At 41.2% G+C, this 15175-nt stretch overlaps 1 protein-coding gene across 2 annotated transcripts; it reads left to right on the forward strand.

The window, feature by feature from the left end:
* Positions 1–201: 201 nt before the first annotated feature.
* On the forward strand, positions 202–12851 carry SNRPG (small nuclear ribonucleoprotein polypeptide G). 2 transcript variants are annotated; one of them, XM_032179180.2, is made up of 4 exons: positions 202–344; positions 4549–4571; positions 6029–6153; positions 12540–12851. In XM_032179180.2, the coding sequence occupies exons 1-4, from the start codon at positions 313–315 to the stop codon at positions 12588–12590; spliced, it is 231 nt and encodes a 76-aa protein (XP_032035071.1). In that variant the 5' UTR covers positions 202–312; the 3' UTR covers positions 12591–12851. The 2 variants fall into 2 exon arrangements, with proteins under 2 accessions (XP_032035071.1, XP_032035072.1); XM_032179181.2 differs by lacking the exon at positions 4549–4571 and having other exon boundaries at positions 208–344.
* The last annotated feature ends 2324 nt before the right edge of the window (positions 12852–15175 follow it).

The following is a 15175-nucleotide window of genomic DNA, read 5'->3' on the forward strand; positions in this document are numbered from 1 at the left end:
AAAAAAAAAAAAAAAGCAGGGATACCCACCGGCGGAATACCCGTTATCTAAATTTTGCACACGCAAAACGGAATTCAGAAAGGTGCCTAGAGGACGCACCCTTCCGTCCTGGCCAATCGCTGAGGACGTAACCGGAAGCTCAACCGCGACCGAGGCGCTCAGATATCGCGAGGTGAAATGTAAAAACTGCCAACAATCCATTGGCTAACGAGGTCGATAACGCCAGACGCAAGACGCCGGGCCTACTGCGGGAGCGTGAGGCAGGCCGTGCGTTCCGTTCCAAGGCATCTGTGAGCCCGCGGAGTATACACCATGAGCAAAGCTCACCCTCCCGAGTTGAAAAAGTAAGTATGTGTGAGAGCCAAACTGAAGTGGTCAGTTATTTGCGTCCCGCGAGTCCCTTGGTTCCCTCTCCATTAGCTGAATGTCTTGAGCCGCTTCACCTCATTTCTTCTTCCGGTCCGAGGTCGCCGGGATCCCGGCCAGGCTCCCGCGCATGAGACGTGAAGCCCGCGCAGAGCTCGCGCGTCGGTGTGGTTACAGCAGGCAGCCACGGCACCTCCTTCCGGCCGATTAGTCTCCAGGTCCCGCGGTCCGGCCCCTGGTCACCCGGCGCTCTCCCTCGTTCCTTGAAGATCTCCAATGCCACCTTTTGTTGAGCATCTCGAATAGTACCATGTTCTAGATAGACGGCTAGAGGGGGAAATTCTCTAAAGGAACTAAGGAGGGGCTGGAAGGGAAGTGTTTTTAAAACTACGTGAGGCATCAGAATCCAAAAGCCACTTTAGTCTTAGCAAATGTGTTTGTAGGTGTTTGAGCTTTTACTTAGAAACCTCATTCCTTTTTCTTACCTTCTTTTACGTTAAGCTTGAATGTCATGTGTTATCTTGCTCTGATGTTGAAACTATGTAAGAACATTCATTTTTCTTTTTTTTAAGAACATTAATTTTTTCTAGTCAGAGAAGGCTAATTTTTTGAAGTTTTTTCTACACACCCAGTAAAGTCAAACAACTTTAAGTAGGAGAGCCTTACTTTAGGTAGGACTCAACGTAAAGCTTTGAACTCCTCAAATACTTTTTGAGTGGACTTAACAGGTTATGTGTTTCCTGAGTACGTTTCTGTTTTGCTTATACTCCCTGATGCTGGAATTCTACATGTATTAGTTGGATTGCACAAAGGATGCAAAATTTTTACAGGGATCAGTTTTTTCTGGCGTAGCATGTGGTTGGCTTTGTGTGTAGTTCATTTATTACCAGGCCCATGGAAGTCAAACATAAGGAAAGGTTCCTATTTAATAATTTTGCGGCCGGGCATGGTGGCTCACGCCTGTAATCCCAGCACTTTGGGAGGCCGAAGCGAGTGGATCACCTGAGGTCAGGAGTTCGAGACCAGCCTGGCTAACGTGGTGAAACCCCGTCTCTACTAAAAATACAAAAAATTAGCCAGGCAGGTGGTGCGCACCTATAGTCTCAGCTACTGGGGAGGTTGAGGCAGGAGAATCGCTTGAACCCGGGAAGCGGTGGTTGCAGTGAGTCAGGATCCCGCCATTGCCCTCCAGCCTGGGCAACAAGAGCGAAACTCTGTTTCAAAAAATAATAATATTTTTGCATTTAAAGGTGCATTTGTATCAAAGCCATCTTTTGTATGAAAACTACTTCCATGTATATTTTAGTTAAGTCTGTTAAGGAATTAAGTAGTAAAACATAAGCCCAACGCGGTGGCTCACGCCTGTAATCCCAGCACTTTGGGAGGTCGAGGCGGGCGGATCACGAGGTCAGGAGATCGAGACCATCCTGGCTAAAACGGTGAAACCCCGTCTCTACTAAAAATACAAAAAATTAGGTGGGGCGTAGTGGCGGGCACCTGTAGTCCCAGCTACTCGGGAGGCTGAGGCAGGAGAATGGCGTGAACCCGGGAGGCGGAGCTTGCAGTGAGCCGAGATGGAGTCACTGCACTCCAGCCTGGGCGACAGAGCGAGACTCTGTCTCAAAAAAAAAAAAAAAAATAGAAGTTACTCAGAAATTATTGTGAAAATTACTCTTTTTATCTGAAAGTTATTTTATTGGTGAGTTGTTGATGTAAGTATCTTCTGGATTCATCAGGGACTGGTGAAATGGTGTTTTTTTTTTTTTTTTTTTTAACAAAAAGACCATTCTCTACTTGTAATCTAAGATTTTCTTTCTGATTCATAACATAGTTTTTGAAAATTTCAGAGAAGGAAGCTAGTTTTAATACCTTTCTCTTCTCATCCGTAGGTTTTATGAATTGTGAAATCCGGTCAGATCTGCCGCCAAAATGACTCTCAAATTTTTTCTTCCTTTGCTTTCTCACAGATAGCATCTTCTTTTACACCATTATGCCCTCCTTCTGGCTTAGCATGGGGTTCTTAAATGGGGAGTAGGGAATCTGGTGCTACCGGCTTCTAGTGAGTAGACACCAGGGATGCTGTTAAACATCCTACCGCTTATTCGACTGCCCCCAGCAATACAAAATTATCTGGTCCCAAATGTCAGTAGTACAGAAGTTGAGATACACTGGCTTAACTGAATTCTTCCTTCCACTTCTTAAAATTTGCTGCCACAGTAGTCTTGCCAGTGACTGCTTTGATAGTTTATGACAGTATGCAAAATCGAGGCTATTCTTAACCCAGCATTCAAACGCCAAACCTTATAGCTGCTAATACTCACGTGTTCTGTTCACCAGTCAGACTGAACTATTTGTGTTTGCTCTCACGCTGTGTGACTTTGAAAAATTGATTTAGCTTTTCGAAGCCTAGTTCTCCATCTGTAAAAACGGTGGAAACGATAGACCATAATTGCAAAATCATTGTAAAGATTGTATAAGATCTTGTGTGTTACATTTGATACATTTTATGTATCTTATTAAAATATAGTTTACCTCATATATATATATATGTGGGTTTTTTTTTGAGATGGAGTTTCGCTCTTATTGCCCTGGCTGGAATGCAGTGGTGTGATCTCGGCTCACCGCAACCTGCGCCTCCCGGGTTCAAGCGATTCTCCTGCCTCAGCCTCCCTAGTAGCTGGGATTACAAGCATGCACCACCACACCCGGTTTTTTTTTTTTTTTTTTTTTTTAGTAGAGACGGGGTTTCTCCATGTTGATCAGGCTGGTCTCGAACTCCCAACCTCAGGTGATCCACCCGCCTTGGCCTCCCAAAGTGCTGGGATTACAAGCATGAGCCACCGCGCCCAGCCCATAAATATATTTTTACTTGTAAATGTATCTACTCCCTCCTTCAGTCATGCTCCTTGTTTTATATTTACATTTTCCCATGATAATCCTATACATTAAAATTGAATAAGTGCCCCACTTCGTGGCCCATATACTAAACTTTGTTTTTCATTTTTTTATATTTTAAAATTTGAATGAAATTTTTAAAATTGAATGAAATTTTATGTTTTCTGGCCTATAAATGGAAGAGATTAAAAACTGAGTTGACTGCATGGCTTAATATTCTCGTATTCCACTAAAATGGAATTTTTTTTTAATTCATATCGTTTGAAGTTTCAAATGTGCATTTATTATACTAAAATATACTTAAATGTTGAGGACTACCCTGAACATTTATGCTTGATGCTTTAATATTAAATAAAAGAACACTACGTATCTCAAATATAAAATACCTATTGAATTGGATATGATTTGATTACTGTTTGCTGTTTTTACAACTTAGTTTTGGAAATAACCAAACGTAGACAAGTCTTTATTTTTCTCTTATGACTATAAAATCCAATCATTGAAAATTAGGTCAGTGAGACCAGATGTGGTAGCTCATGCCTGTGTAATCCCAGCAGCGTTTTGGGAGGCTGAGGGGGAGCATATTTTTCGAGGCCAGGAATTCAAGACCAGCCTGGGCAACATAGTGAGATTCCCATATCTTAAAAAAAAAAAAAAAAAGAAAGTAAGAAATTTAGGTCAATGAAACAACATAGTATTGAACAATAAGAATGTAATTCACATTAGTATACTGTACTTAATGTAAATTGTCTAAATATATTTCATTTTTATTGCCTTTCCTCTTCCCAAATTACTTCGCTTCGTAGAATGTCTAATTTAGGTAACCCTTTATGCCCCCACTCTTTTTTTCCCCTGAGACGGTTTCGCTCTGTTGCCCAAGCTGGAGTGCAGTGGCGCAATCATGGCTCACTGCAGCCTCAACGTGGCAGGCTCCAGTGATTCTCCTACCTCAGCCTCCCAAGTAGTTGGAACCGTAGGCATGTGCCACCACCCCCAGCTAATTTTTGTATTTTTGGTAAAGATGGGGTTTCACCATGTTGCCCAGGCTGGTCTCAACTCCTGAGCTCAAGCAGTCCACCCGCCTCAGCCTCCTAAAGTGCTGGGATTACAGGTGTGAGCTACCTCACCCTACTCCCTCACTCTTTACAGCAATACATTATTTTTACTATTTTAGATTTCATTATTCCCATTATATAAATTCTAGCAAATTAACTACCTATTTATGTACTTGTTTATGTTTAAATTTTTTTAATTGGTTATATAATCTTTACCCTTTTCCTTTTTCAGATTTATGGACAAGAAGTTATCATGTAAGTTTGTTGTTGTTTTGGGGTTTTTTTTAATTATTCAATTGCTTTTTACATGTGTCTTAGCAATATGTTGGGAGCAACTTTATAAAAATTTAAAGCGGCCGGGCGCGATGGCTCACGCCTGTAATCCCAGCACTTTGGGAGGCCGAGGCGGGCGGATCACAAGGTCAGGAGATCAAGACCATCCTGGCTAACACGGTGAAACCCCGTCTCTACTAAAAATACAAAAAAAAATTAGCCGGGTGCAGTGGCGGGCGCCTGTAGTCCCAGCCACTCGGGAGGCTGAGGCAGGAGAATGGCATGAACCCAGGAGGCGGAGTTTGCAGTGAGCCATGATCGCTCTACTGCACTCCAGCCTGGGCTATAGAGCGAGACTCTGTCTCAAAAAAAAAAAAAAATTTAAAGCACACAGGGGCCGGGCGCGGTGGCTCACGCTTGTAATCCCAGCACTTTGGGGGGCCAAGGCGGGCGGATCACGAGGTCAGGAGATCGAGACCACAGTGAAACCCCGTCTCTACTAAAAATACAAAAAATTAGCCGGGCATGGTGGCGGGCGCCTGTAGTCCCAGCTACTGGGAGGCTGAGGCAGGAGAATGGCGTCAACCCGGGAGGCGGAGCTAGCAGTGTGCCGAGATTGCGCCACTGCACTCCAGCCTGGGCGACGGGGCGAGACTCCGTCTCCAAAAAAAAAAAAAAAAAAGCACACAGGACCTCTAATTCACATCCATTAATTAAGCAGGTTACTTAATCCTAACTAGACAATTTTACCTAATTTCTGATATTTAATAAGTTTAACAGCACTTCAGAGTTTATTGTAGGTAAGCCCTTCCTCACTTTGGCAAAATTAACAGGATTTATCAACCTTTTTTCTTTAAACAAGCTACAAAGGACTTAGACAAGGAACAATTATTTTGTTTCTTGGGAATATGTAGGAATAACATTTGTTCAATTTATCTAAAAATCTGACCCACACAGCACTTGAAATATATGTAGGGGGAAAAACCATGAGCGTTAGAGGTAAGCAGCCTTCAGCTTGAATCTCACTTCTATCGTACAGTAGCTGTATAACCATGAACCCAGTTACTTAAAAGCTTGGGCACGGTGGCTTACACCTATAATCCCCCAGCACTTTGGGAGGCCGAAGCGGGAGGATCCCTAGAGCTCAGGAGTTCGAGACCAGCCTGGGCAACATAGGGAGCCCCCATCTTTATAAAAATTTTTAAAAAGCTCTGAAGTTTAGTTCTGTCCTATAAAGTAAGGATACTACTACTTTTTAGGACTCTTATAAATTAAAATGTGGAAGTAAATACAAAAATGTTTAACCCAGTTTTTGTCATACAGTAAAGATAGTGGGTTTCAGACATCTCAAATACTTGTGTTTTATCCCACCTGATTTTTAGTGATGCTTGGTAACTAATGGAAGGTTTTTCTAAAACTTCTTTTTCTCTTTTTAATAGTGAAATTAAATGGTGGCAGACATGTCCAAGGAATATTGCGGGGATTTGATCCCTTTATGAACCTTGTGATAGATGAATGTGTGGAGATGGCGACTAGTGGACAACAGAACAATATTGGAATGGTGGTAAGTAAAGATACAAGAGTTCTCTTGGAGATTTCATTTTTCTTTTGGAATGTGTATTAACTCCTAGTTAGTAACCCCCAGAAATGGCAAATAACAGGCAAGATTAGACTTTCCATCTCCTTTTTAGTTGAACATACGGCAGTTACTCAGCTGTGGTAATATCCTGGTTACCTGTAGGTAAGATCTCGACTATACAGAACCTAAGGTCCTAGTGCTTGAAATAGCTGTTGGAAATCCTTTTTGAGCTTTATTCTGCAATAGAGGCTCATTGTTGGTCCTTCATTAGAGCAGTAGTTCTGAAACCTTAATGTGTATATGAATCCCCAGGGAATCTTGTTAAAATGAAGATTCTACTTCAGTAGGTATGGGGCGGAACTTAATTAAGGTTTTGCATTTCTGCTAATGCCTAATGCAGATCTGCCAGTTCACAGATAACACTTTCCAATTTTACTTGTATACATAGTTAACCTGGGTTTTCTGGTTTACCACACCCAAAATTTTAAGGTAGCCAAGGTAAAAGTTACAAGGGATAATCACAATGACAGTTATTCACATGAGAGAAAAAGCAGGAAAAAATAAAAAAGCACATACTGAGCCCTCATAGGATTAAACATTCCTACATTCATTGGGCCGTAGTTTTAGTGATTGCTAAAGAAGAGTTTTGATACCCAGACTTTGAGTCCCTCTTTGTTTAACACAGGACAACATACCTAATAAAGTGGTAAGCCCAAAGTTCTTGAAAAAGGTGAACCAAAAAGGACAGCTTACTTTTAGCAAATTATTAAGCATAAAGACCTCCAAGGAGTGGTAAGAGTTGCTAATTATTAGCCTTGATTTATTAACCTTGATTTTTAAGTTTGAGCAGTAAAGTTGAAGATAGACCTATTTTGACATCTCTGCCTGTTTAATTTTTTTACATACCATTTTTTCCAAGGTTTGTGTTATTACTTATTTCAGATACTTTTTCATTACTGTATTTTGAAAAGCAAATGAATAGTTATGACTGAAAAAGCAGTTTAGAGTCTCCAGATAACCACACTGTACCCCCAAGTTTCATGTAAATTGACTTGTCTTTCAGGTATATTCCTTTGTGAGCTTCTGTTGAATAAGGCTGCCAGCATCATTAGTAGCCAAGTCCTTATAAAAACATTTTCTAGATACCCCAAGATTTTCCTCTAAGCCCTTATTTTTACAAATAAATTTTCCTTCTAATAGAAGGTAGATTAGGTTTTTAGTTCCTTGCAACAAATTTGCTGAAAAGGATTCAGGAAGAACTTGGCACCTAATTGTCAATTCTGCTTTGAGAAGATTAGAGAATTAGGTAACACACTGCTCATTGGAATTTTATCAGAGAAGGAATAGAGCATCCCTCTGGCAATTTTCCCCCTAAACTTTATGGGCCTAATTTTCTTTGCACAGAAATTGGTTGAAAGCACTGCCATCCCAAGTCATTTAAGTAATGATTACCTACTTAGTGTGTTGTTGGGCAGCCTCCTATTCCATCTCTGAGGTTTATGTGACACACACACACCCCCAACCCCCAGCCAAAGAAAAAAAAGAGTTTTTATCAGCAGACAATAATTCTTGCTGCTGAGTCTTCACTTTGAAAAAGAAATAGTAACACATCAGACTTCTTTAATAAAAGACATTTTAAAAGGCAAGAACAGAGGTGAACTTTTTGACTTTTCTAAAGTTGGAAGAAGGGAAACAAATAGGTTAAGGTTTTGTTCATTTTGTTAGAAGTTGTTTAACAAAGGACAGTTGGCTTCATTATTACTTTGTCCAAGTCAGTGATCCATTGAGGCCATTGAAATTAATACTGTTTTATTGCAGTTATGTGTGTGTTGGCTGGGCACAGTAGCTCATATCTATAATCCCAGCACTTTGAGAGGCTGAAGCAGGAGGATCACTTGAGCCCAGGAGTTTGAGATCAGCCTGGGCAATATAGTGAGACCTCATCTCTACAAAAAAATTAGAAAATTAGCCGGGCATGGTGGTGTGCACCTGTAGTCCCAGCTACTCAGGAGGCTGAGGCAGGAAGTCGAAGGTGCAGTGAGCTGAGATCACACCACTGCACTCCAGTCTGTGTGACAAAGCGAGATCCTGTCTCAAAAAGGGTATGTTTGTTTTCAGGAGTGAGTTTGTTTTTAACCTGTCAGCTGGATCGTTACCTAATGATAAATCTCAACTATCTTCTGAGACATCCCCAGAGTTGTCAGTGGCATCACCTCTATCTTACTTTTTATTATGTTACATAGTTCAGGCACTCTTGCTAGGGTTGTCCTTCTGTAGCATCATTGAAGCACAAAAAAGGGAGCAGTATGTAATTCTGGACATGATGGTTCGAGTTTGATTTGGAGAATTAGGCCTCAAGCACAATAGCAAAAGAGGAAGAGCACTGCGATAGGCCTCCTTTATCCTCAGAATAGGTACCAGAAACCACAGATAGTACTGAACCCTATGCCCAAATGGGTGTGTGTGTGTGTGTGTGTGTGTGTGTGTGTGTGAGATGGAGTCTCACTTTGTCACCCAGGCTGGAGTGCAATGGTGTGGTTTCGGCTCACTGCATCCTCCACCTCCTGGGTTCAAGCGATTCTCCTGCCTCAGCTTCCCAAGTAGCCGGGACTACAGACGCACACCACCACACCAAGCTAATTTTTGTATTTTTAGTAGAGACAGGGTTTCACTATGTTGGCCAGGCTGATCTCAAACTCCTGACCACGTGAGCCACCTGCCTTAGCCTCCCAAAGTGCTGGGATTACAGGTGTGAGCCACCGCACCTGGCCAGCACGAATTTCTTTTTACTTCTTCACAATCTCACAGATAGAAGATTCGTCTTTACCATAAATCTTAGCAGTCTCAACATATGATTCTTTTTCTTAAGTCAAGAACTTGTACCTTTTCACTTAAAGGAAGCACTTTACAGCTTCTTTTTGGCATCTCCATATTGCCAGCATCACTGCTCTTATACTTTCAGGCTAATATTAAGTAAAAAAAGGGTTACTTGAACACAAGTAACCCTTTGATACCAGAACAGTCAATCAGAAAACTCAGAAAACGGAGATAACTGATTAATGGGCAGCATGGAGATGCTAGACAAAGGATAATCCACATCCAGGGACAGTATCATCACACTGCTCAGAACAGCATGCAGTGTAAAACTTACGGATGTCTGTTTCTGGGATTATACATTTAATGTTTTTGGACCACAGATAAGGTGTGACAAAGTTCACCATCTAGCCTTATTTTCTAAATATTATGTGACAAGACAAAGAAATATGTAAATTTAGCAGGGAGCTAGGCAGGAAGGCTAGCTTTTCTTGCTTTGGTCAATGAGATGTGATGTTCAATATCTGTTGCCAAAAAAAAAAAAATTGAGAATTTAAAATTCTGATAACTGGCCAGGTGCAGTGGCTCACACCTGTAATCCCAGCACTTTGGAAGGCCAAAGCAGGAGGATCACTTGAGACTAGGAGTTTGAGATCAGCCTAGGCAACATGGTGAGACCCTGTCTCTACAGAAAATTTTAAAATTAGCCCGGCTTGGTGGCTCATGCTTCTGGTCCCAGCTACTTGAGAGGCTGAAGTGGGAGGATCACTTGAGCCCAGGTCAAGGCTGCGGTTAGCTGTGATTGAACCACTGCATTCCAGCTTGGGTGACAGAGCAAGACCCTGTTTCAAAAAAAAATAATAATTAAAATGAAAATAAAATTCTGATAACTAGGTAAGCATGTTTCTACTCCTGGCTTATGCTGGGCACGGTGATGTGCACCTATAGTCCCAGCCACTCAAGAGGCTGAGGCAGGAGAACCACTTGAGCCTAGGAGTTTGAGGATGCAGTATGCAGCGATTGTGCCTGTGAATAGCCACTGCACTGCAGCCTGGTCAGCATAGCTAGTCCCAGTCTCAAAAAAATGGAGGGGAGCTCTGTTAACTTACAAGAAGAGTGTGAATCTTTAGACTCTTTCAGTTTCCATTGTCATTTTCAGGGCACTGTGCTTACTGGTTTTTGTTGTTGGTTTGAGACAAGGTCTCACTCTGTCAGCGAGGCCGGAGTGCAGTAGCATGGGGCTCACTGTGGTCTCAACCTCCCTGGGCTCAGTTGATCCTCCCACCTCAGCCTCCTAAGTAGCTGGAACCACAGGTGTGCACCACCACCCTCAGCTAATTTTTTATTCTTTGTAGAGACAGGGTTTTACCATGTTGCCCAGGCTGGTCTCAAACTCCTGGGCTCAAGCTATCTGCCCACCTGGGCCTCTCAAAGTGCTGGGATTATAGGCGTGAGCCTCTGTGCCCAGCCATTCTTTTTTAAATCTGCTCTTTACTACCTTATCATACTCATTGCTGATAATTGGCTGCCAGGTTCCAAGACACTTTTCCTACCAATTGTGTTCCCTTCTATTCTGTCAGCTGCAGTAATCACATGTGAGTTATTTTATTCATGTTTACCAGGTACTTGAGCCCTCTGTGTGCCTGCCACTATTTTAGGCACTGGGGTTTTGCACCTAAGTCCCTGCCCTCATAAAATTTACATTTGTATGGAGAACACAATAAATCATAGTGCATGTGTAAATAAAACAAGCATGATACTGTGAGAAAAGAACAAGTTACAACTACTTTTACTCTAGCTGCCTATAAGCATAGCTCCAGTTTGAATCTTTTTAGAATGCCTCCATTTCTAATAAACACCTCAAATTATTACATTACCTATCCTTTCCCTCCCCTACATTACCTATCCTTTCCCTCCCATACCCGTCCATTCACCTGTCCAATTCTACTTGACTGATGGGTGATCTATCAATTATGATGATCTGCGGTCTATTAGGGACTTACTGTTTTTAGTCCCCTAGCCTTCCAGTTTCACTTATTTTTCTACCCCTCTTGAATTCATTTACCAGCTGATTCATCTATACTCTGATAAGTTTGTTTGTTGGTTTGTTTTGGTTTTGGTTTGTTTTTTTTCTGACAAAAGACAGTTTCGCTCTTGTTGCCCAGGCTGGAGTGCAGTGGCGCTATCTTGGCTTACTGCAACCTCCGCTGCCCGGGTTCAAGTGATTCTCCTGCCTCAGCCTCCTGAGTAGCTGAGATTACAGGCATGTGCCACCACACCCGGCTAATTTTGTATTTTTAGTAGAGATGGGGGTTTCTCCATGTTGGCCAGGATGGTCTCGAACTCCCGACTTCAAGGTGATCCACCTGCCTTGGCCTCCCAAAGTGCTGGGATTATAGGCGTGAGCCACCACGCCCCCGATAAGTATTCTTATCTTCATTTATGGCTTATCTACTAGGTCAAGCACTGTTGTCCTAGGGCCCTTTTTTTATAACTTCTCTTTCTGCCTCTAGGTTCTGTCCTATTCAAACTTTGGTGTATTTATATAATATCTTGTTGCAGGGACACTTATGATCGTCATTCCCTCAAATGTGAAACTCTCACTGGCTCATTGTTAGTTTTTGATGTCCTCCAAACACTAAGATTGGCATTTGAAGCTTTCCAAGATTGAACGCCAACTATCTTTGTTTCCTGATTGTCTTTATGAACTTTTTACTGCATTCAAATTAGATTACTTCCTTATCCTCTCATAGTTTGTCTTCATCTTGGTTCTGCCTAGAATTTCCTAAAATCTCCTTTTCAAAATTCTGCCTGATTTCCAAGACCCAGGTAAAATGTGATTTTCATAAAGCATGCCTTTCACCATTTCCCATCCTGGTTTGTTCCCTAAATGATCTCATACCTCCAAACTGTACCTAACATACTCTACTGTACATATTTTACTCATTAATTTTTGGATCCCATAGTCAGGGATGGGCATTTAAATTTGAGTCCTGCATTTTAGAAGGTGAAATTAGGGCCAGGCGTAGTAGCTCACACCTGTAATCCCAGCACTTTGTGAGGCTGAGGCAAGCAGATTACTTGAGGTCAGGAGTTTGAGACCAGCCTGGCCAACATTGTGAAACCCCGTCTCTACCAGAAATATAAAAATTAGCTGGGCATGGTGGGAGGGGGGGCTCGTGTAATCCTAGCTACTTGGGAGGCTGAAGCAGGCGAATTGCTTGAACCTGGGTGGCAGAGGCTGCAGTGAGCCGAGATTGTGCCACTACACTAGCCTGGGAAACAGAGTGAGACTCTGTCTCAAAAAAAAAGGTGAAATTAGTCATCGGAGACTTGGCATTAGAATCTCATAAAGCAAATTGTTAGCCTTAAATCTAAAAGATGTCCGTCTTATAAAGGGCTTAGAGTTGTTTGGTGTCCCTGTGGCTTGAACAAAGCTTTGCAAACCGACATGTAATATTAAAAAACCATTAATGATTTGGTGAAAATTCTTAAATCATCATAGTTATGTCTGTTACCTGAGTTGTTCTTTTCAAATTTATTTTTCTCTTTCTTAGGTAATACGAGGAAATAGTATCATCATGTTAGAAGCCTTGGAACGAGTATGAATAATGGCTGTTCAGCAGAGAAACCCATGTCCTCTCTCCATAGGGCCTGTTTTACTATGATGTAAAAATTAGGTCATGTACATTTTCATATTAGACTTTTTGTTAAATAAACTTTTGTAATAGTCAAAAATGCTTTCTCAGATGTTCTGAATATAGAATAGCAGCTCTCATTCCAATTTTTTCTAACATGAATTTTTCTGGTTGACACTGATTTCAAAGGGTTTTATGCATTAAAGTGAAAGAATCTTATTAAATGTGAAACATGGCAAGGATTCCTTTTGTCCATCTTTCAACACTGAACAGATAAAGAAGTTACAAACATGAGTGAGTTTCTTCTAAAACACTAATTTTCAAAACTTAAGAATAGTAACTTTGATCTAGTCTGACTTTCCCAAGTACATCTACATTCCAAATATAGTACAACAGAAGCAAAAGACAGGAAGTAATGATGTAGTTGTTTATTTTGAACATAATCATGAAGTGGGGGAAAAATTTTAATACAAGAGTAGAAAGAGGATTCCAGAGAAAAACATTCCAGTGTATCATGGTTCTTTCTTTGTGAGTAGAGAAGGGTAGCGAGGATGCTGTCCACAATGTATTCATCTAGTTAATGAATTGTATGGCCTACAAACTCAAACGAGAGATACATTACAGATGATTGTATTATAAACCTAATCTTAAGAAACCTTACCAAGCAAATGCTTAAGGCTGATTTTTTTGTGATCTGATAAAAAGCCTGCAAATCATGAATCACTTTTAAACTGTACAGAACGAAATACACACTAGTAAAGTTATTGTAAAACACCAAGCACAATGGCTCATAGATATATACCTCTCTCACTCTTAAATGGCATTTCCTAATTACAGAAAATGTTTACAACAAGAGGGATCAAACTAACAATCACAATAAGGAGAACTGATGTGAAGTCCCATATACTTGTTACTCCATTTTTCAGCAGCTCTTTGTAAATCTTCATTGACTCCTTTTTTTTTTTTTTTTTTTTTTTACAACAAACATACAGCTGAATTGTAGAACTAGTTCAAGGGTGGTTCCTATAGTAGAACAGCAGCATCACTGGGGAACTTAATAAAATGCAACTTCTTATATCCCACAACAAACTTATTGAATAAACAGGATGGAGCCTAGCAATGTTTTAACAAGCCCTTAAGGTAACTGATGCATGCTCGACTCAGAACCACTGGAGCACAGCTGGCTTTCATTCAGCCCCTGCATCATTTTTACCAGTCTCTTCTATTTTAAAAAAAAAAAAAAAAGTGGTCTGGATCAGCGAGCTCTGACAGTGTCTTTTCTTCCAATAAAACTCTTAATACTATAGTTGCATAAAACTACCTAATGTGCCCGGAGTTAGCAGGTTCTGCTAGAATTTTTCTCCCAGTAAAAAAGTACTCAATACTGTAGTTGCATTAAAACTACTTAATGTCCTTGGTGTATTGATAACGTGTTTTGGTTTTGCCAAAGCAATTTCAGATGCCCTACTGGAAAATTTATCCAGAGTAGGGTTTGATGTAATACCAGCAACATTTTTAATTTTTTTTTTCCTTTTGAGACACGGTCTCACTCTTGCCCAGGCTGGAGTGCAGTGGTGCGATCTCTGCTCACTGCAACCTCCATCTCCAGGGTTCAGGTGATTCTCACGCCTCAGCTCCCCAAGTAGCTGGGATTACTGGCACGCACCACCATGCCTGGCTAATTTTTGTATTTTTAGTAAAGACAGGGTTTCACCATGTTGGCCAGGCTGGTCTCAAACTCCCGACCTCAAGAGATCCACCTGCCTCAGCCTCCCAAAGTGCTGAGATTACAGGCGTGAGCCACCATGCCCAGCCTAAATTGGTTTTTGTTTTTTTTGTTTTTTCCTCAGCCTCCCAAAGTGCTGAGATTACAAGCGTGAGCCACCATGCCCAGCCTAAATTGGTTTTTGTTTTTTTTTGTTTTTTCCTGAGACAGTCTCACTCTGTTGCCAGGCTGGAGTGCAGTGGTGCGATCTCGGCTCACTGCAACCTCTGCCTCCCAGTTAAGGCAATTCTCCTGCCTCAGCCTCCCAAGTAGCTGAGATTACAGTAGCTGGGATTACAGGCATGTGCCATCATGCCCAGCCAATTTTTGTATATTCAGTAGAGATGGGGTTTCACCATGTTGGCCAGGATGGTCTTGATCTCCTGACCTCATGATCCGTTTGCCTTGGCCTCCCAAAGTGCTGGGATTACAGGCGTGAGCCACTGTGCCCAGCCTAAATTGGTATTATAAGTAAAAATACATCCCATTGCAAAACAAGTCTACAAATGATAGGAATTAATTAGTATGTACCAATATTTAGCATATACATAACAGTATTACTTTACAAATTGTCTTCATTAAAACCACAAAAGGAAACAAATATGAATACCTCAACATATCTGTTAAGAATAAAACTAGAAAAAAAAAACCCTTTTGACAAACCATGAGTTTAATCCCCTACCTATCAAATATATCTTGGCAGTTTTATCAGCATATTAACATTCACAACTGTGGTAGGGAAGTAGTCATTTTTACTCAGAACCAAAGTTTACACTATTTTGCTAAAGTA

Source organism: Hylobates moloch, unplaced genomic scaffold (assembly GCF_009828535.3).
Source record: "Hylobates moloch isolate HMO894 unplaced genomic scaffold, HMol_V3 SCAFFOLD_15, whole genome shotgun sequence".
Lineage (NCBI taxonomy): Eukaryota > Metazoa > Chordata > Mammalia > Primates > Hylobatidae > Hylobates > Hylobates moloch.